At 37.9% G+C, this 23,738-nt stretch overlaps 1 protein-coding gene across 15 annotated transcripts in view; it reads right to left on the reverse strand.

Moving 5' to 3' along the window:
- LYRM4 (LYR motif containing 4) overlaps positions 1–23,738 on the reverse strand; it is a 90,820-nt gene that overhangs the window by 61,038 nt on the left and 6,044 nt on the right. For 12 of the 15 annotated variants that reach the window (XR_012672475.1, XR_012672472.1, XR_012672474.1 and 9 more), the window contains exon 2: positions 5,701–5,821. Coding sequence is in view for 8 of the 15 variants with exons in the window: in XM_075142628.1 (XP_074998729.1) it covers positions 5,701–5,821 (121 nt within the window). In the remaining 7 variants the exon portion in view is untranslated. Of the gene's footprint in view, positions 1–4,367; positions 4,496–4,969; positions 4,992–5,700; positions 5,822–23,738 lie in introns of those variants that run through there. The other 3 variants (XM_075142627.1, XM_075142629.1, XM_075142633.1) reach the window with 3 other exon arrangements.

Below are 23,738 nucleotides of genomic sequence, written 5' to 3' on the forward strand. Positions count from 1 at the left end.
CAGCCAGCTGTAAAGGAAGCAGATCCACACATCCTGACTGTCTAACCGCTCACGGTGCATCTCTTGTCTCCCTGCTAAAGGTTTGTGCGAACCATGATTCTCATCAGTTTGGATTATTTAAAGGGCAAACAAAGGCTATGAAATATCAAAACTGTTTTACTGAAGAGTACTGTAGTTGTGTGATGTCAAAAACAGTACAATTGATACTAAAGCCTTCAAAGCTGCCAGGAAAACCAAAATAATCCTTCTTGGCTGGACAGCAAGATGACCGGTAGTTTCCAGCTACAATCTAAAACTGAGGAGAAAGTACTGTGAAGGAATACATAAGAATGAGATGTCCTATAAATTAAAACAGGGATTTAATCACAGCTTAGAATTTCACTTTTATATTTTCAGTTCAAAACTTGAGAGACAGCATGCCGCAAAGAAAACTAGCGAATACTTCAAAACACTCAGTATTATCCTATCTTCAGAGAGGCTTCTATAAATCTTGAATCTCAGCAACAGCAGTAACATTTCAGGGCAAATTCTCCTACGGCTAACATATTCCAATAGCGATGGAAACTCACAAATGAAGTCATATTAGCACAGCTGGGGAATGTCTGTCACGATAATCCTCAAAGGACCTCAGGACTTAGCCTCAAAACTTTTTAAAACTTTCTATTTCAAACTTTCTTGTGACAATGCATTTCTCACAATGCCCTTCTTTACAGGGAAGACACCACAAATTATGCCGTTTACACAGTAAACACACACACAAAAAATCTTCACAAACAGTGTTGGGAAAAGAATCAGAGTTGTTCCTTCCTTTAGCCAGACTATTTTTAAATCGAAACCAATAACAAGCAGAGGGGGACTAAGGCAGAGATTAATGTTCCTCCATGCTTTTCAGCTTTATAAAGATACTTTTATAACATTCAAGCAAATGTTACAGTGACTGACGTGAACAAAATGACAGTAATCTGTCACTATTTCACATTTCCCACCAGGCTGATTCAAATAGTTATTTATGAACCTTACACTTCAATGGTCACTTTGATGACTAAACCATAAATTAGAACGTAAAGTGAATATAAATTTGATTTCAGAGTAACAACAAATTGTCAGCATGGTGGGATATTATTTAATTTCTATTGACATGCTATGAAAAAGTCAGCATTACCAACATGCACTACATCATAATAAACCCCAAACTTAGCAAAAAAATGTATGCTAGATCTCATCTTTGCTTCAGTGCTTCTGCATTTAAAAATAAAAGCACTTTATATTATGCTTGGTTAGCTTTAAATATAAAGTCTTAATAATGTCAGATGACTTCATTACTTATCTCTTCAATTAAACAGGGAGCAAGAATGAATTTTTTTCCACAGAGCATGATTAAATTTGACAGCAAGTAAATATTAATATGAATTTAGATGCTAAGGTTTTTAATAGTCCTGATGAAAAGCTTACTTTTAAGACAGTGTTGCTATTTTTCCAATATTTATCTCTTGCTTTACAGCTGAAAGTGAGATGACACTGAAACATAATAGAAATTCTGCAACAAACAACAGCTCCATTTTTTAGAAACACTTTTTTTGTGGGGGGTGGGGGAATGACTCAGAGAAAAAAAAATCTTTATTACCCAAATATCAAGTCTTGCAGGGAGTCATGTGTCAAAAAATTATCTTGATAAACTAATTTTCTTTTATGAGATTATTTTCTGTTAAAAAGTTCCATTGCCTATTATGTTACTACGTGTGTTACTGTCTGTTACTCCCACAAACATATACGATAAACACATACACCCTTCCAAAACTGAATGCAGCATGATTATACTCTGTCTGGAAAATTTCTAGAAGTGTGACATATAAGAGATACTTCAATGTAAGTTTCACTGGTTTAGCAGTGTTAAAAATGGGAAGTTGTGTCAGGCTCTTTAATATTCCTTAGTTTTCAAGTACATTTTTCCCGAAATACTTACATGGAATGATCGAAATATGATTGAATTTAAAACAACTTTAGCTTTAGCAGAATGGTTTCGCATGTGGGAGAAGCCCTTAAATAGCTGAGATTTGAAACAACAAACAAAAAAGCAAAACGCTGCAGGTTTAGCAATAACTGAGGCCGTTCTGCATTATTCTAGTATGTCCCAGCGACAAAGATACCCTCCAAGTAACAAACACATAACAGAAAGATAGGTACTTAATGTCATTTGCTTGACAACAGTTTGATTATAATGTATTTAAGATATTTGTATTAAACACTAGTTTTCTATGTTTGCAAAACTAAAACATATGTAGAGAGATTTTCATATTCTGAAAATTCAAGCGGTGCTATTCCAGGCAACTAGAACCCTACATGCCCTTTTTGCTGCTGAACATCTTCCCGGCTAAAAAATTCACACCTACACATAAAATATTTTAAAGCGATATTTATGTATTACGCTGTAGAGTGAAATGTGGCTCTCAATGACTTCTCTCAATCTTGAGTCAAGAAAGATTTCTTATAAAATTTCTTTGCTATTAGTACAAAGTAGCAAAATGGAAAAAAAAGTGTAGCACATTAAAAAAAGCAGAAGCCATGCTAAAAGAAAATAACAAATCTTGTCTAAGCTTTTATTGCTGTCATTTTCTTGAATGAAGAATTAAATGCATAACATTTTTACCAGTGCAAAATACAGGCTGGTATATGAAACAGCTACCTATTTTTCACATACAGGCTTGTTAGAGATACTTGTGTCCGTACAGGCACATGTATATGTTTATGTATGATCAAAATGTTCACTAGCAACCAATGAATGCAAAATGTCCTTAAGCCCAACTACTCCTTTATAAAGGACAGTGAGTGGGTATACCAGTCAAAGATTAACCAAGCCTGCCTGCTCCTCCTACTCTTTCCACGGCAGCTGAAAGACCTATCTGATGCTGAGGGACAATCTTTAGGCTAAAAGAAAACTTCATAAAAGGTGCAAGACAAGACCAACACCCTCGAAGGAAAAGAGTCCGCCCTGTCAAGAGTCTGCTTTAGAGAAATGGTATCTTTTTCCAGGGTCTACAGTAACAAGGTAATCTGGGTGTTCACAGGACTCAGACAAGAGAGGGGAGTTTTATTATAAAATCTGTCCCAGACCTATTATGGCTCACATGAATCAGCAGAACCATGTTTTGTGGAAAGAAAAGCTGGAAAGCTTTTATTTTAGCAAGACTTACCCACCGTCTGACTTAGAACTGCCTTTTATTATTTAGGCTCATAGAACCAGCACGAGCCAAATCCTACCCACATCAAGTCAGGCTACTCCGAACATTAAGGTACTACGAATCAGTGTCCTCATTTCACCATCCCAGATATATATCTACAAAGCGGAAACAGTATTTCCCACCTATTTCAAGTGCTTTGATACTTTGAAATTGAATTTGTTTCAGAAAAAGGAAGTACTTGCTATTATAAAAGCAAGTTGTGCCAAGCAGGTCTTAATTAAGATATTTTAAAACAAAAATAAATTTAGTACACTTCAGTCATCCATTTCATGGCAAAACAGTTACTGTGGTAGCCTCAGTAATGTTTTCCTGATTTATCAAAGAAACAATGTTTACATTCTTTCCTACAACCATCACAAAGCATTTTCTGACATGCTGACAGGAATTTCTTAGCCACAATCTAGAAGAGATTTTCAGTAGCATTTTACTACGGGAGATCCCATGTCCACAAATTGTTACTTCTTTGATGCAGCTTTCTGTAAGCGTGTCCTGGTTTCAGCTGGGATAGAGTTAATTTTCTTCCTAGCAGAATTTGACCCTGTGCATTCTTATCTTCTGCCACCCCCGGTGACGGATGCACTCCTCCTGTTTGAACTAACTGAACTTTGGTCCAGGGAGATGCTCAGCAAGTAGGTCTAACCGAGGTTAATCCTATTGTGTGAGGCTATCGGTGAGAACTCGGCACCAAACCCAAAAAAAACCCAGTTTGGCTGGAGACTGGGCTGATAAGCATCCAAAACTGCATTAACACGGCAGAAAATCTGTCTACAAATCAACCACTTTATGCTATAAATATCTGCAACCATCAGGGTCCATTGAGCTCTCCCTCCACAGCAGTTGCTGCATGGCGATGGTCTCCCCTTGAGTAGGGACACCTCTCAAGGTTACCCCTTGAGGCTGAGAGATCCCTTACCTGACACCAGACATCGATGGGTTGGTAAGTGACATTTTTCGCATGCATATAACATTTAAGATACGTATAGTAAGCTTAAGCAATAATCTTTGTATCCCATACTAACTTTAAGCGTAGGAAATAGTAAAGTATTGACCGCCAATCCATCTGTACTTATTATTTTACATACCTAAATTTACTGATTAGAACTCAATAAACTAACTACTAGCACAGACCTGAGTGATCTCTGACTGAGTGATTCTCCTGCGACACCCCCTCCTTCATTGTCTTCTCCAGCCTCTAATACTTCCCTGGAGAATATTGGATATCAAGGCTCTCCAAGATAAAACCTCAAAAAGAAGAGCTGAAAAATGCTACTCATCACCAACAGATATGAGAAAAAACACCCCAACTTTTAAATATAATTGCATTAAATCAATCCAATCTGAATTGCTTCTTCGAGAAATACTTTTAAAATACAAAAATAGCAGTGTTTGGGTTAAAAAAAGATAGCAAAGCTATGGTAGCACAAAACAACACCTGTTCCTGGGAGAAGAAATTCCAAAGAAATAATTTAACTTGCACCAAAATATTCATACTTAATTGCAAAATCAAAGGGCCCAGCTTCCTACTGAAATAAGAATCCAGCTAACTGACCTGCTGGTTGTTAAAAGATTCATGTTAAAACAGACCATGGAGGAACAGGTGCACATATTCATTCGATATTTAATGAAAATACTACTGAGCTCTGACCGGTGTCAGTAAGTGCAGATTTTGCAAGGAGAGACAGCTTAAGCATTGCAAGTGCCCTTAGAGAGTTTAGGTGTAGAAGCCTGCTTTCTTCAAATTTCCAGTGGTCACTGTAGATAGACAGTGGCTATGTATGAGAAGTAATAAAGTATCTAAAGTTCAACGAAGTATAATTCATGCCTAAATAATATGGTACCCAGTGGAAGGAACAGAGATGCTATAAATGCTACTCAGATAAGGTCAGAGAAAAATATTGCCAGTGACTCAACTTTTTCCAAAGAAAAATCTAGCACCCTGCTTGGACATATTTAGCCAGCATTTACTTAATTCACTTTAGGATTTTCTTGTTCTGCTACTGTTCTAACACTATATCTGGAGGTGGGGAAAAACAAACACAGAAGGCAAGACTATTCAAATGAGTGTCACAGCCACTTTTCTAAACCTATGATGGAAGGAGGAAAGCGTGAGGAAAGGAATCTAATACACCTGAGCTAGATGAAACAGATTTAAAGGAAAATTACGGCAGAACAGAGAAGCAGAGTGAAGAGATAGTAAAACAAACAGCAGAAAAGGTAACAGAAGAGCATATAAACTTTTGATAGCAAGGCCTGTTCCGGTTAATGGAACAAATATCCCTAGATGCCCTATTGCAACCATGGATAAACAGATGTTTCCCACCCTCTCAAACTCAGACATACAAAAACTACTGTTCATCCAGGAATGTTTTGAGCAAGGATCTATTTCTTCCATCTCTAGTGGCATAAGACAGTTAACTAAGGAGTGTACAACTCTTAAATAAAATGAGAGAAATAAACATACCTGCCGATGAATAACCTCTAGGTTTGCTTTGGCTTTCTTCACTAGTTCTTCTATTTTTTCAGAATCCTTTATATTCTTGTTTTCTCTGAAGGCATCTCTTATCCTTCTGATGGCATACGTTCTAAACACAAACAATAAGAAAACGTGTATTCATAGATGTGCCACAGTTTATGACATTTCAATATTCTTTAAAACATGCTATTTTTTAAAAACAAATATACATACACACACATATATATTTTGCCCAGTTTTATACATATATCTTTTTATTCAAGGTCTTGTCTTGCCTGAGTTGAAACAGTGACCAGATTCTTCAATTAAAAAAAAGGGGTTTTACTGGAAGTTATTGTAGAAAAATTTCATACTTCACATATCAGTCCAGTCCTTACTGTTCATTATTGCTGTAAACATACTGTTGGATGCTCGGCATGGATACTGCAAAGCTCAAGAACATAACAAAAAGCCTAAGAACCAAAAAATCATCCCCCAAATTATTTTGAATCAGTGTAACTGTTCTTATTCTGCATGCTCTAAAGGTCACTGAGCTAACCACTAAATACATCATACATTATTACTAGTTTTGACTTTGTAATCTAGCAGTCAACAAGGTAGACTGATGGACCAACCATAACAAAAAGGGCTCCTTCACTGTTACCCCTTTCCTCTTCTGACAAAGCATATTTCACCCCTCATCCTCCAACACCTCCTCATCCATTTCCCTACTAAGAAGCAGTAACAGGGCACGATCTCTGCAAGCAGGAAGAGGTTGTGATCTCTGCTTTCAGAGAGGAAGGTCCAAAGCTGCGGCTATCGCCTAATCTCTCCCCTTTCTTCTCAACCCAGTAAAGAACCTTCATGCAGTCTGTAGTGTACTGCTCAATAAAAAATAGGGACAATTTCAATATTAAAATAAAATTTTCAGACTGAGCAGTAGGTACTTTCTTACATGCGTGCTTGGGAGGGGAAGGAGAAATGGCAGTAAACTGATCCTGCTCAGCTGTCTTGATAATGTCCCACTTCTCTACCACCACATCACATCAGGATCATTTTTACTACAGAAAGTAAAACCCTATGTGTGGCACTGGAAGGAAAAAAAAGGCTGCTGCAAACTCCAAAATAGTGTAATATTTCAACAACCATTTTCAATCTTGTGTAAAAGTGAAACACGAGACACAAAACTGTCTAAAATATGATCACAAAAAACTCCAAAGACATGTTGCAAATAAAAATACTGGGGGAGGAGACTGAAGGGGGGAGAGGAAGAAGAGGAAAGATGAATAGCCAGCGGCACTCCATACCGTTAGATGGTGCTGTCCAGCTCCTAATGCAGCCTTCACCAGCCAAGCGGCATATTTTCTCTTTGAGCTCATAAATAATACATTTCAATCATAGGAATCAGGACGGTTATGGAGTGCCACCCTGCTGCCGCACACGGGCAGATGGTGCGTGCTTTTAATTAGGGCCTGTTCACCTATAATGTGACACTGGGGTGGGTGAGTGAGTGAGTGTGTGTTTGTGTGTGTGAAGTTAATAGAATGTATTAAATATGGAAGCTCATTCTCATCTGCAGCTGCTGTCCTAGCAAGATTTGAAGGGGAAGCTGCTTATTTCTTCTAGAAAAGAAACAACCCCAAATCATTAAGATGTAGTGTAATTTTGTTGCTTGATAATGGATGGATTTCAAGTCACCCGATATACATATGTAGGGTTAAACTGTGCAGAAACATATAATATTTTCTGCAAGAAAGGAAGGGTTTCCAAAAGATACAAAGACCTAATATATATAATATATATTTTAGCTTAAAAGAAAAAACAACAACAACCACAAGTATCCATTACTGGGTACAAGTCTCTCAAAATGCAATACAAATGAGTAAATGCTATCTACATAAAAAAGATAGATGGGACTAAAACAAATTCTTGTTGAGTATAAGACCTACAGACTGGTTTCTTGGTTTTGTACATACGGTGCCTTAATTGTTCCATTTTCTCTCTCTTCCTCTCATTACACCCAAGAGTTGTTGAGAAAGAAGAGAGATGTACTTAGAAAAACATCAGCAGTCCAGTTTTTAATCTATAGTCAGAAAGTTGCACTGTTTTTTGCTTTTACAATTTCTTTAAACCTTTATGAATGTTAACACCCAAATGAAGTTATTTTACAAAGGCTTTAACACAATCTTAATTCTACAGTTAAATCAATACATGTCCAGTATTCTCTAAACACACTTCAAAGACCAGCTCTATATCCTGGTACTACTCTTTACTAAGGTTATATTGAGATTCAATATATCACTTAAAATACGGATGAGCTGAACTCAAAGCTCAAACCCAATACTATGACGACTGTAAAACATCCTTTCTTTCCCATTGAGAGGTGTCAGGGGAACATTTTGCCAACACTCAAATTCTTTCAAAATTATGTAAAAAGTGTTAAGTCAAGATATAAACAAACTGGCAGTTTTGGAGGTTTTTTTTTTGTTTGGGTTTTTTTTTTTTTTGTTTTTTTTTTTAAACAGGTTTTTATATGCAACAACAGTTGGAAGCAGTGTCAATTCCAAACCTCAATACTCTCTACGTTTCAAGAATTTCTGAACTGAGTATGTACTAAAAGCTAATACTAACACGAGAGCTGTGATATTACTGCAAGTCCATGAACAACTGAGCTCTTCTGAAAGTACAGAAACGTGTGTAGCAACATGTAGTAAAGATACACATGCTATGAAAAGAACTTATTCATTCAGACATGGTTTTTTTTTTTTAAGAGCACAACTCCAAAGATCTGGTTGATGAACAGGCTGGTCAGCTGATCAGCTATTCTAATGGCCTGTATTTTCAGTTCAATAAGCATAAACACCAAAACGAATTATGTACCATTTGAAGGCACAGCTCGAAATGCCAGTGGCAGAGAATATATGGCTACTTTCGTAACACTTTACAACATTAAAGTAAAAGAAGCACTATCTGAAGACAGAATGACAGACGATAAGCACACCAGCAAGTGAAAAGGTTGCTGTACCTTACGGATAATTATTTAGCCAAGCTGGCCCAAAGGAACGGAGGGCACACAGCATTGTTTAAGTTTAAGCCAATGTGAGTGAAGGGGAGCTGCTGCCGTTTTGCCACCCTCCCTGGTAGGCACAAACCCTCCCCCTGCCTCTTTCAGGCCAGCACAGCCAGTCTGATCTTTGGCCCTGAGGTGAGCCAGTCCAACTTGGTAACCTGACAGAAGGCCAACCTACTATAAGAGTTAACTTCTTTTTTTGTTGTTTTGGGTTTTTTTCTGGATTAGCGAGCTCCATCGGCTCTGCATGGGACTGGATGAGCACTAGCGCTGAGGAGGAGGGAATACAGCAGTCCTGATTTAGATGGATACAGTTTGCGATAGATCCCACTCAGAGAGGCCGAGCAAGTCGCATAAACAAAGGGGACTCTTCAGTAAGAAGGTACCAAGCAAGCTCTCCAGACAAACAGAATGGGAAAACAATTCCGCATGCAGTACACTCAAACAGCTCCTATAGACCTTTGGGAAAGGTCCTAGGAATGCAACAGTGTTCATTAAGAAACATCATTGCAAATGAAAACTCAAAATGCATTTCACAATCTACTATTTTTCCTCACCATTCTTTGGAAACAGATACAGAAAAATGATTGAAAGATGCTACAAGGCATTTTCTTTTCTTTTTGTCATCCAAGCGCACTGAAATTTTAATAGAGAACACCTTTGATTTTATCTTCTGCAAAGACCTTCTAGCGAGCTAGTGACAGCAGGACCCAAGCAAGAGTGTACAGCTGAGTATATTCACTCAGTGCTCTCTTACATATGCACACTCAAAACACTTTTCATGATCCCTACTTACATCTGTCACACAATTAAATCCCAATTAAATCAAAAGAATGTACTCAATGGGATATAGACTCAGTGCAATGGCTTCAGCCCAAAGCCACCGCAGGTGGATGGCTACGCAAGGTAACAGATGCACATCAGTAGAGAACAGAAAGAGTGGTTGGGGGTTAATGCGAGAACAATGCCAGGGCCAAAACATTACCACAGACTCAGAAGGAACGAGTGCTACCTGCTAATGTTAAGAGACAACAATGCCCACAAATAATAGTAAAAAAACCAGAGTTATGATTAGAAAACAGTCTTTTTCCTAATACTCAGTCACTTACCTCTACCTTCAAAGAGTTAATCTTTTTCCTTCCCCAAAGCATAATCAAAAACCTAACATGTGTCCTCATAAAAATGAAGCCTACGAGAAATGAAGTCTGAAACAACGGCTTGTCCTGGTTTCGGCTGGGATAGAGTTAATTTTCTTCCTAGTAGCTGGTATAGTGCTGTGTTTTGGATGTGGGATGAGAACAATGTTGGTAACAGACTGCTGTTTTTGCAGTGCTTGCACTACGCGAAGGACTTTTCAGCTTCTCACACTGCCCTGCCAGCGAGGAGGCTGGAGGTGCACAAGAAGCTGGGAGGGGACACAGCCAGGACAGCTGACCCCAACTGGCCAAAGGGACATCCCATACCATATGATGTCATGCTGAACAAAAAACTGGGGAGGTTGGCCTGTGGGGTGGCGGGGCCGCTGCTTGGGAACTGGTTGGGCATTGGTCAGCGGGTGGTGAGCAACTGCATTGTGCATCACTTGTTTTGTATATACTTTTATCATTATTATTATTTTCCCTTCCTTTTCTGTCCTATTAAATTGTCTTTACCTCAGCCCATGAGTTTTACCTTTTTTCCAATTCTCTCCCCCATCCCACTGCAGGGGGAAGTAAGCGAACAGCTGTGTGGTGTTTAGCTACCTGCTGGGTTAAGAAAAATGAAATCGCAACAGAGGTACTTCAGAAAATAATAGCTGCTTGGGGATTTAGATATTTTTATTTCAAAGTGTTTCACTTATGTCATGCCTGACCAGAAAATAAAAAAAAATCCATTTCCTTTTCAAGTCTTCACTCTCATATCTTTGTGCTCTGCTAAACTGGAGTGTAAGAAGCTGAAACACCAAGCAGACATACTTGCTTTTAAGTACAAAGTACTATGCCTTCAAAATAAACCTCACCAAGCAATGTTTTTCTCAGCACCACTTTGCATTTACCAGTATCACAACACACTAAAGTTTTAAGTCATCTTTCCAAGACAGCTTTACAAACATGTTGACATCTTGTCTTTGTGATTGTGAACAAATATAATGTATTAATGGATCATATCACAGTTATAGGCAACATACTGCAAAACATAACGGCTATTACAAATTGTACATCATTGAGCACGTACACAAAGATAGAAGAGGAGGATTGTAGTACACAACCTGTGCAAGCAAAACAGATTACAAGTGAAGAGGCCAGCAGGTTAGAATATTCAAGACTTTCCAAAAAGGTATAAAGTAAAATGCATTTTTCCTTATTAGCTTAAGTTGTATTCAATAAATTAAGGCAAGCGATCAGTAGCCAACCTCTAGGAAGCCCATTGTGGTTAATAATTCTGAAATGAAGTATATGATGCTTTTATTTAAGGACACAATGCGCAAAAGTGAGACACTGATTTACAATACAGTAATATTACTGGGATCCTTTTTATAAAAGGCCATTGTTTCCTTTCACAAACCATATTTTCTTACTACTTCTCCCTTCCAATTAACTTCTATTAACTTAAGGTAGCAACAGCATGAATTTTCAGAATTTCCCATTACTAGTAGTAAAATGTGTACCCAATGAGATTTGCCTAAATGAATTTCCAGAATTACATATCATTTAAAAATGGAAAGTTTTTATAATAAAAAAATATCTGCAGAAAAATAATTTTAGCTTACCTTAAACTTTTATTAGCATCAGTGAGGATGTCTCCAAATACAGAATTACTTCTGAGGGAATGATTATTTATATGTATATGTGTACACATACATATTTCCACATGTATTTACATTCTTTTTTCCTCTAAAAGGTCTCATTAAAAGACACCAATAAATGTGAGGCAAAAGCTGCATGCAATTACCCTTTAATATTAAAAAAGAAACATTTGACAACAGATGTGTGTTTGAGAATGAGAGATAAGTACTTCAAAGGAAAGTAGTTGTGACTTGTCTAATTAAACACAGGACCAACAGAATGTTGTGGTTGCAATGTTTTTCAGCAAGATGTTCCTCAAACTCCATCACTAGACACGTTTTCAGCACTGCCACCTCAAGTTACAGCACAACAATGACACATGCCTGTTTTCTAAAATCAAAGCAAAGCCTATTCCTAGAACCAGGACTTGCTTGGGAGAGTAGGGGTGGTGGCTGGAAGCTGGGAGGGGAGGATAGAAGAGTAAAGAAACAGAATATTTAGACTGTTGGTTAAGCCAGTATCTTTTCCTTGAATTTTTTAATCAAACAGAATCCCTAGACAGTCTTCACCAAAAGCCGACAGAATGATACCTACAAGCCATTACTTGGTTTCTCTGCTAATACAAAAAAATATGAGTTCCAATGGAATTGCCAAGAAATATGTCTGGAAGAGAACAGCACTAAAGATACTTCATGAGATACTCTCTTCAAAAGAACAGAAGAGAGGGATAAAAATTGACGAACATCAGAAAATACACTCCAGAGCTGGTGACTGTGACCCAGCGCATATGCTGTATGATCAGATACAAGGATTTGTAACTTATTTCTAAAGCAAATCTTGCTACTTTGTGTCCCACATCTTAAAACTTTTAATAAAAACTTTAACCTTTTCTGTGCAAGTTGCCCTAGACGAGAAAAAGCTTCTAATACGCATGCCTATTTCAAAAGGGTTTCCTTTCATTTTCTTTAATCAATCTGAAAACTGAAAATGTTTCCCCACATTTATACATAGAGAGAGACAGACACTTGTGGCTGTTTTTAGGAAAGGAGGACTTTTTTTTCTGACTGTACCCTTTCATCAGTTCGTGCCTATTTCAAAGAAAAGAGCATGGATGACTACCCGATCAACAGGATCACAGAATCATTCACATTGGAAAGCAGCTCGGGAGGTCTCTAGTCCCACCTCCTGCTGAAAGGAGGGTCAGTGATAGGATCAGACCAGGCTACTTATGGCTTTGTCCAGTCAAGTCTTGAAAACCAGGATGGTGGTCGGACCACCTCTCTGGGAAACATGCTCAATTGCTTGGCTGTCCTTGTGGGGAAAAAGCTTTTCCTTAAAGCCAGTCTGAAAACCTCTCTTCCTTCACTTCACATCTGCTGTCTGTTGTTCTCCTGCCAGGCATCTCTGGATACTTTGAGGTACTGGCTGCTATTAGGTTCTTCTCCAGGCTTAACGAAGCCCAGCTCCCTCAGCCTTTTCTCACAAGGCAAGTGCTTCAGCCCCCAACCACCTTGGCGGTTTCTGCTGAGCTTGCTTCAGGTTATCCGTGTCTTCCCTGTGTGTGGCGGGGGCACAAGACTGGACGCAGCTCTCCAGATGCAGTCTAACAAGCACTGAGTAGAGGGGGATAATCACTCCCCTCAATCTGCTGGCTGAGCAGCTGTTGATACATCTCAAGATGCTCATGGCCTTCCTTGCTGCCAGGGCACATAGCTGGCTCTCTGCTGTGATCCCTAGCCCCTTTTTGGCAGAGCTGCTCCCTGGCCAGAAAGTCCCCAGCCTGTTCTGCGGCTGGGGCATCTCCTTCCCAGGTGTAGGACATTGCACGTGTACTTACCAAATTTTGTAAGGTTGCTGTTGGCCTTTTCCTTCAGGCTTCTGAGGTCCTCCTGGACAGTAGCCCTGCCCTTGAGCACATTGGCTCCCCAATTTGGTGTCATCTGCAAACTTAATGAGCAAGCACTGTTACTTCCTCTGGGTCATTGATAAAGATGTGAAACAGGATGAGTCCCAGGATCAACCCCTGAAGACCCATTAACTACCATCCTCTAAGCCCCAGCATCCAATCAAGTCTTAAAGGCACATGGTTGTCCACCCATCCAGACCGTAACACCCTAACTTGGACACAAGAATGTTGTGGGAGTCACTGTTGAAAGCTTCCCCAAAGTAGAGGTAAACGACATCCACTGCTCTCCCCTTGTTCACAAATCCAGGCAATCACGTTGGTCAGGCATGATTTACCCTCAGTTCCCAAACACCTTCCTCTTCATGGTCCCAGAATACTATCAGTGCTATTCATAGTTAACTATGATTTTTTTTGCAGTTCTTTGAAACATACATTTTTGATGCTATACTTCTAAAAATAAAAAACAGCTATTGGCTTAATTCTAAGTGTAAAGAATCTCTGCAGAAGGGAGTGCTTTTCAGAAGGTCAGGGTTAAAAGAAAAAAGGAAAGATGTCCAAATGAAAGCGTCCTTTTAATCTTAATTGGAGTTGCAACTGCAACATTATATTGCAGAAAAGGTTGAAAAAGAGGGTTACCAGTGAAGGACCCAATCGAACAAGTTGTTCAGTTAACGAGGCACCAGGCAAGGATGTGCTGCAGGAACTAGAAACAGAATTTGCCACAGATGAAAAGTGTCCTGATGGCCTGAAATGACAAATAGCTCTCTGCTAAGCTTTCACTGCCAAGACCCTGCCAACTGCTCACCAGGACACTTGGGTAGCTCAGCAGTCCAATTACCAGGTGGGGAATGCCTCGAAACCACAAGTTCAAATCCTGACAAGGCTGATTTCTCTCTTTTTCCTTTTGAGGCAGATATATACAGTTCCATTTGCTGTGCTGCTATTCTGAACAGTTCTTAAAAAAGGCCTGGCCTGCTGTAAATTGCCACTACAAATTCCATTATACTTTTCTGAAAAGATTAGAGTTTCAGTCCAACGCTGTGGCCAAAATTTCTCTCTTCAGCATGGCTAGGGGTTACCTTCCATTCTAAGAAGAGACGTAGTTTAGCTTGTGACTTGGGTACCCTGAAGAGGGCTAACCGTATTGCGCCTCTTGGTGACTGGAACTGTAATTTAGAAACCCACTGGGTGCTAAGCAGCCTTGCTGGATGCAAGTATTTCCCACTTGTCAGTGGAAAATGATTTGTCTTTGATGAAGCAATAGTGCTTAGGTTTTCTTAATTAAGCAACAAGGCATAAACCCTTGGGATATTCTAACTTCTTGGATTGCAGCGTGGTTGGTCTGGATGATGATAAGATTTTGATAGTACATTTCTGAAGCACAGCATTATTTCTGAAACTAAAGATTTAGATATAGTAAATATCTAGTTACAGTACCCATATTATTCATTTAATAAAAAATTCATTTATAAAAATGCCAATTCCTTAGAAAAGGGATCGAGTATCAGAAATATGTTGACAGCGTACAGTTTTAAAATAATAATTGAGATATTTTGACTTGTGAAAGACTTTAAGAAACAGTTCTCTGAAGGTTAACTGACGTGAAGCTTTGTTGGTCAGTTTGACAGGCTAGTAATTTTGAGCGTACAGAACAGACTCCTAACAAAGTTTTACTTTGCAAAAGTGATCCTTGGATTCTAGTAATAAAGATGATTAATTTTGCCTCTTGATTTTTGCTCGAGTAAACCTGCGCTTTTTGAGAAAGAATTTAAGCATCATAGGTCCAAAATGAATCTAGTAAAAGAAATTACATTGAAATTATATAGGATCCAGTCATCTCATGACAAAGACAACAATTAACCATAAATGTAATTTATTAAATAATCCATATGAAGTAACAGACCACCTGTTCTGTCTGCTTATAGACAACACACTAGAGGTTACAGGATTTGCAATATTGGAGTTATTCTCCAAACTTTATCCTCTCATCCTTTTCTATCCGCTTTATACAGCTTATCCAAAAATCTTTGCTTCTTATAGCTCAGTCAGTAGTGACAAACATTCCCCACTGGACCTCCCACCACCATAATGGCTCAATGACCTTCCCTCATTTATAGCAGAGCACTGCATGTTTAGTTTAGCAAATTTGCAACATCAATTTTGACAATGATGGATTTTGAAGTTACAATGAATACAGCATAGAAAATTCTAATATATGCAAAACTTATTAGTCGAATCTAGAGCCTAAAAAAATCAATTTGGAATGCATAACAAGATCACTGCCCTACTTTGTGCATACAACAGAGTACTGAATATTATTTTTAGACATTTGGGATTGTAAATATAGTGCCTTTGGACAATACATGAAATATTTCAGGAAGCTCAGATACAGACTACTGTGATTATATTACCAGAGGCTCAGAAAAAAAATAAATGCAGGTTGTTTTGTACACTATGAATGCTACCTAAGGCACAGAAAGTCAAGTGAACTAGATCTTTCCCTCTGCATTTTTTCTATTTAATTAGTTACAGGATATGGAAGTTTTCACAAGCTTTACAGATGATAACATTAGCACAAAAGAAATGGGGGCTGAAAACCCCAACCTCAGTCAGGAGTGGAACAGTAACCCAGAAACGCAATGAGTACAAACTCTGGGTGTCACTTCATCCCCATGGGAAATCAGATGCAGCTTCTTACATGATACAAGAGCAGAAGGGACCATTGACGAACAGAGGCAAGGTTTGAAGGGAAAAGAATATTCTGCTTGGCAAACCTGAGTGACTGGTTCACTCACAGACCATGTCAGAGAGGCAGATTTGAGGTTTTGAGGCAGGCACAGCTGATCTTCATCCACATAAATTACATAGCACCTCTATGTGCCAGGCATACCGTGCCAGAACTATTCACCACAGCTTTCTGCTCTGTACAGCTCTCAACTCCTTGTACTTCCCAGGTGCTATCAGCACAAACAAGCATTGAAAAAAGCCAGACCCTTTGCAGGCTAGTCATGGAACAATATGCCCACAGCTCTTGATCTTTGGAGCACAATGATGATCAGCTAAGACATACCTGAGACCTCCCCTAGCTCCAGTAAAATCAATTCAGCTTCTCAGGACCTATATATCCTACATATCTTTCTGGAATCCAGAAGTAACATATGAATCAAAGTAATACTAAATCCTAAGTGAAGTAATACAACATTCTTGAAAGCTGCTTCACATAGAAGGAAAAAAAAAAGGATTACACCCATTTTCCTATTATTTTTCCTACAGTTACTCTAAAAAAGAATGTAGGATGGATGATCTATCTGCCAATTATGAAGCTAAGAGCATCTACCAGCCAAAATGTTTCTTTTGGGCTATGTATGGCCTCCACCTCTAAAATTGTGGTGCATACACTCTTACTCTCCAAACTGTAGATCCCAGCATACAGTGCAATATTTTGATCTGACCAGACAATATATAATTTAATATCAGATAGAAAAAGTGAGATTAAATTTAAAACTTAAGCTATGCTAGTCAGTGAACAGAAGTCATTCAATAAACCTGCCGACAGATCTTCTGTGCACTGAAGCAGTTTAATCTAACCACTGTAACAGAAAGGGAGATCAAAAATATGCAGGAAGATGAAGTGAGACAGCAATTTTCTTTCTCCAAGAAGAGACACATTGACAAAGTATTGTCTTTTAATCTAGTCAAGCCTAAGTATGCTAAGTTAAACATGATGTTAAATTTTAAGTTAAGCAGATATTAAAATTTAAAGGTAAAGATAAAGCTAAGGGAAAGGTCAGTAATTTTTAAAGAGTTTTCCAGTCAACCTTTTAACACTCTTTCTTAGATGCTTACACTATGAAGGGAAAAAAAAAAGATCACCTTATTCTATATCTGTAATATATATCTATATCTACATATTCTATTGAACAAAAGAACAGACTGGTACATTTATATATCACAACAGGTTCTGCATTTCAAGCCAAAAATGTATTACAAAAAAACCCAGATAGTACTTAATAGCTAATTAAAAGTCACAAGAAAATATTCACTCACATGAGTGATGGTAGCACTTTTTGTGCTAGTAAGAAAAAAAACCATACAGCAAACGCCAACTCCTTTCCCTCCCATAAGCACATGGCTGTTAGGAGAAGTTCTTCTCAGGTAACAATTACTCTACATGTGGAATTAACATCTGGCTTAAAACTCAATAACTCAGATGAGTACTGGCTAAGGTTACAGCATGAGATATTAGGAGAGGAAAAGAGGTGAAGAGTGGCCTATTTATCATAACGTTTTCAGTATAACATTTTATGACCAGGGCAGATTACCTTCCCTTTGACACACGACATGACCTTCCATTCCCCAGGGTAGCAGAAAAGGTATCCAATCTCGGAACAAATTACCCATAGAAGTTGCAGAAGCACCAGGTCCCTAGGTAACGGCAGCAATAACTCGCACTGATAGAGTATTTCTCCTTCAAGGATTCCAACAAATTGTTGGGAAATAAAACCCCACAATCAAGCCTCAAAATCCATATAGGTTAGTAAGTACTGCCACTAGTTCATAGAACAAGGAGTTCTGTGTAAGTATGTAAGTATAGTATACTTATTTGCCCAACACTGCATCACTGTAGCTGGTAGGACTATGTTCATCCTGTGTTCCCATTCCTTTTGGAGGTGATTGTGAAGGTGCCACCACCAGTTTGATAAATATTCATCATCACATTCAAAATCTGCAAATAATAGGCAGCAATTTTTGGTATAAATTACAAACTGAAAATAATAAATTAATAAATGTAGTAAAAAATGTGCTCAATAGCTCTGGAAATCAGGAAACCTATTTAGAGGTCTACACGAAATACATTTCGTATTGTTTTGTAAGCAAAACACTTGAACATTTATTTTCATATTGTAAATTAGTCAGGTCAAGGAAAAAGCATTATGAGTGAGACATCTAATTTACTTTGGAGAGTGATAAAACTACTCCAATCAATCAATAAATGTTCCTCCCTTCAAAACTAGTTTACATACGAAGACATTAATTTGAAAACCTATTTGCTAATTTATTGGACTAGAAAAATGCTGTGATATTTTAGATGAGTCAAAGATGTTTTCTGGAACTTAGTAGCAGGTTAGTTTCAAGGCAACACAACACGCTTCTATTTGACATCCAGAACATAATTCAAACTATCAACTTCTACGATGTACTGTGGCTTGTACTATGTCTTAAGCACTTCATTTGAGCTGTATTGACTTTAAAACATTTTCCTGAGAAGGAATATATACATAAAACCACTGCTTTCGAGGGGAGGCACATTTTGATGAATAAATGAATTATTGTTTCACAAAGAATTCCATTAGTGATTCAATTCAAAACTTGACGAAATGTCATGGCTTGTAACTAGCCCCTTCCACTCTCAGTTCCCCTGTTCTTAACTGTGATAAATAATGCAAATAAATGATGGCTTCTCACCAACCCCCTCCCTTTCTTTCACTGCTACATTTAACTCTTTCACTGCTATTCTAACATAGTCTGCAGACAAGTGTTTAACATTCACTGAACGTGTAACCATCAATGGTGGCTATCCACAAGATAACTGATTTTCTCCAACACCAAGGCTATGAGGAAACCTGTGTCCACATTTCTCCTGCTTACGCAAATAATGAACAGATGTTTACATCTGCCTGTGACTGCAACTGAGCATTGTGATAATCTGTATGTTTGTTGGAGAAACAAATAATGCCAGAAAATAAATACTACCAAGCAAAAATACCATGTATCCTGCAAGCAAATACTAGTTAGCAGAAATCACATACTAGGCAAAAGAAAGATGGAGACAACTCTGTAAAGACTGACCTCACAGGATACAATAAATTATTCTCATAGGCACTTAAAGTCACAGAACTAAGTTCAATTATATAAGCTTCAATACCGTAATGGATTAGTGATTATTGCCAATATATTAGAACTGATTATAGTTTCAGAGAAAGATTTTCTTTTTTTTTTTTTTTTTGCACACATACTTTCTCTGACAGCTAAAATAAGACAATCTTACTTTTATACAAGCTAATGATTTAGAAACAGGTCTTTAATGGTTCCAGACCACGATATGCCAGACAAGCAGACTCAGAAGGATTGTCAAAACCTGGTAATGACGTTTGTGGAGAATGTGACTGCTGTCATATTCAGAATCCCACAAGACCTATTGAATCTCATGCTTGATGAGATGTAAAATGTTCGTGGAGCTGTATTTATCTAAACACTAGTTTCTTGCAAAGTATGTAAAAAAAAAATACAGTTAATTATGTCAACTTACAAATCAGCATTTTCTAAATCTAAGTAAAACATCTTTTGATCAAAATGCTATTGAGTTCAAGGAAAAAAAAAGAAAAAAAAGCACTACAATTCAATGGAGATTCATTTGTAATAAGACTAACACACCTATCATACTTCCTCTAGCTTCCACAATGGCTTCACAGCTTGCTTTAAACAGGGATTTTTGAAAAAGGATTACCGGGATGGAGCAGAAGTGAATTCCTGCCCTCTTGATACCAATACATTCATACACACACATAGTATTTACTTTGTGTGTAGGCTTCTTTTCTTTAGAAGACTTAAATGTGATTTAAACAATTGCTATTTATTTAAAAAATTAGAAATATGTCCAAGCAGCAGCTTTTCCCAAGACTTTGTAACAAACATGATACTGAAGAAAAGTCTAGTCCTAAGTATTATCAGTCTCTGAATATCAGCCAAGCCTGACATTTAGCCATTCACGGCACAGAACCTTCAAATTTTTCTGAAGAATAATTTAAAGATTTTATTTCATACACATTCTGTTAAGGAAGACAGCATCTGAACTCACCTGAATTCTTTCAATATTATAATATTAAATGTTCAGTTGTGTGTTGCATCCTGAGAAAAATGTTAGAATGTTATACAGAGATCAGGTGAAAATGAATAGAATAGAATAAAAAGTAGAAAAAATGTAAGGGAAAAAGGCCATTTTCCACAATGTCATCCTAGCCAGAATATTGTCTGAATGGTTTGTGGCATCTTCATTCTTGAGAATGAACTATAATATCAAGAAGAATTCTAAAAAATATTCCTCACTGAAGACATCCTCTATACTGAGTTCTGTGCAAAACAGTCATGGAACAGCTCGCCCAAGTATTCACACAGGCAAGAAAACAATCAAGAAAGTTTTCTTTTTATGCCCATTTTTTTTGGAAAAGCAGACAACCATGTACAATCTAGGACTGTACTTTCTTGGTCAGCAAATCCAAAAAAACATGGGAAGAGCTTTATCAGAGTTAGTTCAGACAGCATCCTTGCTATCAGTTGCTGCAGCACGTGGTTCTAAACATTGCCTGATCGACTGCAGTTTCTTTTTTTTTTGCAAAATTACTTTGATTTTTTTTAAAATCCAGAATGCTGATCTTCTAAAGAATACTTGAAATAATAGCCTGTGTCTACTGTGTCTCGAATAAGTCTTGATGTTATGAGGTCAGCATCTTTTCATCATAGGCAGCATACAGATGGATACAGTGAGGAACTAAATGTTAAAGCCACATCCAAGAGTAAGGAAAGGAGGAGGTGAGCTAGGACAAGTATTTCAATACTTAAAAACTATTACTACATTACAAAGTGTTTTTCATCTACTGGAAATCATATGCGTATGTCTATTGGCATGAATCACTGCCAGAGGCTGTAATTTTTCTATTACTCTCATTAGTTCTCAATCAAATTCTACTGGTAATTAAATCTTACGTAAAAAGAAAAATGTCCCTGTTCTATTGTGCTATACAAAAAATGCAGATAATGTCTTGGATAACAACTACATCAGATTTACTCAATTTGTGTGCCTTTACTAAAATAACAAAGTCCATTAATCAGTCTTCTGAGGAAGCCCCACTTATTTGTCTTCCAACTATAAAATTTCAATTTTTCCAGAACTCTGTATGCCATGTATGTGCTCCAAACTCTCCCTCCAAGTTATTACATTCAAAACTCTCCTCTGCCAAAAAAAAGAAAGTCAAGAAAATTACATCAAAACCGATGCATAGATAACCTTTATTGTTTAGGAAGAACATACTTTTACAAGAGTAAAGTGAATATATTTGGAAAATGACAATCACCGTTGTGTCTTTAAATCCAAGAAAGCAACTCCTAATGAACATGATCAACAGAACTTTGATGGAATGATTTTCAGTTGGGAAATGTTACTATCAAAAAATCAAAACATTTGGCAAAATTGTTTCCATTTGGTTTAAAATTTCTTTTAATATGTTCTGATGGTATCTACTGGTTATATGTTGACATTTTTGGAACAGAATGCTTTAGTTGTCTTTCCAAAGTATTTTATATATAGAATACTGAAGTCAAATGGAAATACTTCAATGCTGTCAGGCCCTACGTCTGACAATCTGAAATCATGTTCTTATGCCTCTAGATTTTCCCCAAAAGTGCATGCATTTCCACATTTTACTACAATTCAGAGTATAATCATCTCAGTCTTTTTCACAGTTCCCATCCTAATCAGCAGATTGAGCACCATCCAGAGCTCTTAAAATACCGACATCTCTATTGAAGCATATGTGATTCTGATAGAATAAGGCAATATACATAAAAGACCCTAAAATAACATAATAGCAAAATATCTGCATGGTATGTGGTGACTGAAACAATGGCCAAAATTTAATTCCCCAGAGAAAGAGACATTAATAAGGCCAACCACAAGTCTGTGTGAACGCGCTACAAAACTGATCTGCAAACGTGCAGTGCCCGTTTGCCCATGATTTTGGGTCATGCAGCTGCCAGGCCAAAACAAGTGTCTGCAACAGCGTAGGATGGAAACCACCCTGCACCCCAGGCTCAGGAATACCACAGTTGCTTGCAGCCCTGACTTTTTTGTACTTCTCAAGTAGATTACAGAGATAGCTGCGTACTCATCATGTGGGAAATTAACTCAAAAACTTCTAAAGTTTATTCTCACTCAGAACACAGCCAGCAATTACATAGAGAGAAGGAAATAAAAAAGTTATCCGCTTTCTTTGCGCAGCCAAGGAAAAAAACGGATATTGTAAAGCTGCAGTTCAGTCACCTTACTCCTACAAAGAAGTCGGACAGCTCTGCTGGACAGAACTGGCAATTTTTTTTTCCCCTGCATTTCTTATCTCAGCTACAAACTACCACTTCGGACAGAACACACTTTCTATAACACTGCATGTCTCTGTTTTCTCATTATCGTTTTGGATTTTTTTGTTTTTAAAGTCACCATTTAGTCTTTTTTTTCCTTTTTGACATACAGACATATGATACCGAGAGCTGACAATCTGCTGGCAGATCTTGTCAATCACAAGCTTCATTAGGAGAACTAGTGAGAAAAAGGCTTATTCAGCTTGGATAACTGTCACATGTAAAATTTGAACGTGGTTGTTAAATTACCCGAGCAATAAAACTGCAAAAAGAATGAGTGACCAGATGCTATACACCAGGGACTAAAAGCAAAGTAAGATTTTTCAATTAAAGTGACCAAATAAGGTATGTGGGGAGGAAGAAAAAGAAACCCATTTCTGAAAAAGCGGGTTTTTTTTGTTTTTGTTGTGGGGTTTGTTTGTTTGTTTGGCTGGGCTTTTTTAAAGTTTTATTTGGTGTGAATTGTGTGGTTGAAAGAGTTGTTAGCAGAATCTTAAAAGCTTTACGCCTTCTTGAAGAACAGGTCATTATGCAAGTACAGGTCAACTCAACCTACATTTGTGCAAAAATACAGCCACTCTCATGAATGCTCTGAACTGGTGCCCGTGTGTATCTGACTATTCCCACAGCCTGCTCTTTCCTCGGTTTGAGGAACCATTGAGACAGGTGCCACGCAGAAGCGGACAGCCTGAATTGCGATGGCAGTAACAACTTACTTCCGGACATCCTCTTTCCTTCTGTTACAGCAGTAGGAGAAGGCACTTTCTGAGCACAGAATCATAGAATCATTAAGGTTGGAAAAGACCTCTAAGATCATCGAGTCCAGCCGTCAACCCAACACCACCATGCCCACTACACCATGTCCCTAAGGGCCTCATCTACACGTCTTTTAAATACCTCCAGGGATGGTGACTCCATCACTTCCCTGGGCAGCCTGTTCCAAGGCCTGACCACTCTTTCAGTAAAGAAATTTCTCCTAATGTCCAGTCTAAACCTCCCCTGGCACAACTTGAGGCCATTTCCTCTTGTCCTATCGCTTGTTACTTGGCAGAAGAGACCAACACCCACCTCGCTACAACCTCCTTTCAGGTAGTTGTAGAGCGCGATGAGGTCT

Source organism: Calonectris borealis, chromosome 2 (assembly GCF_964195595.1).
Source record: "Calonectris borealis chromosome 2, bCalBor7.hap1.2, whole genome shotgun sequence".
In the NCBI taxonomy this organism is placed as follows: Eukaryota; Metazoa; Chordata; class Aves; order Procellariiformes; family Procellariidae; genus Calonectris; species Calonectris borealis.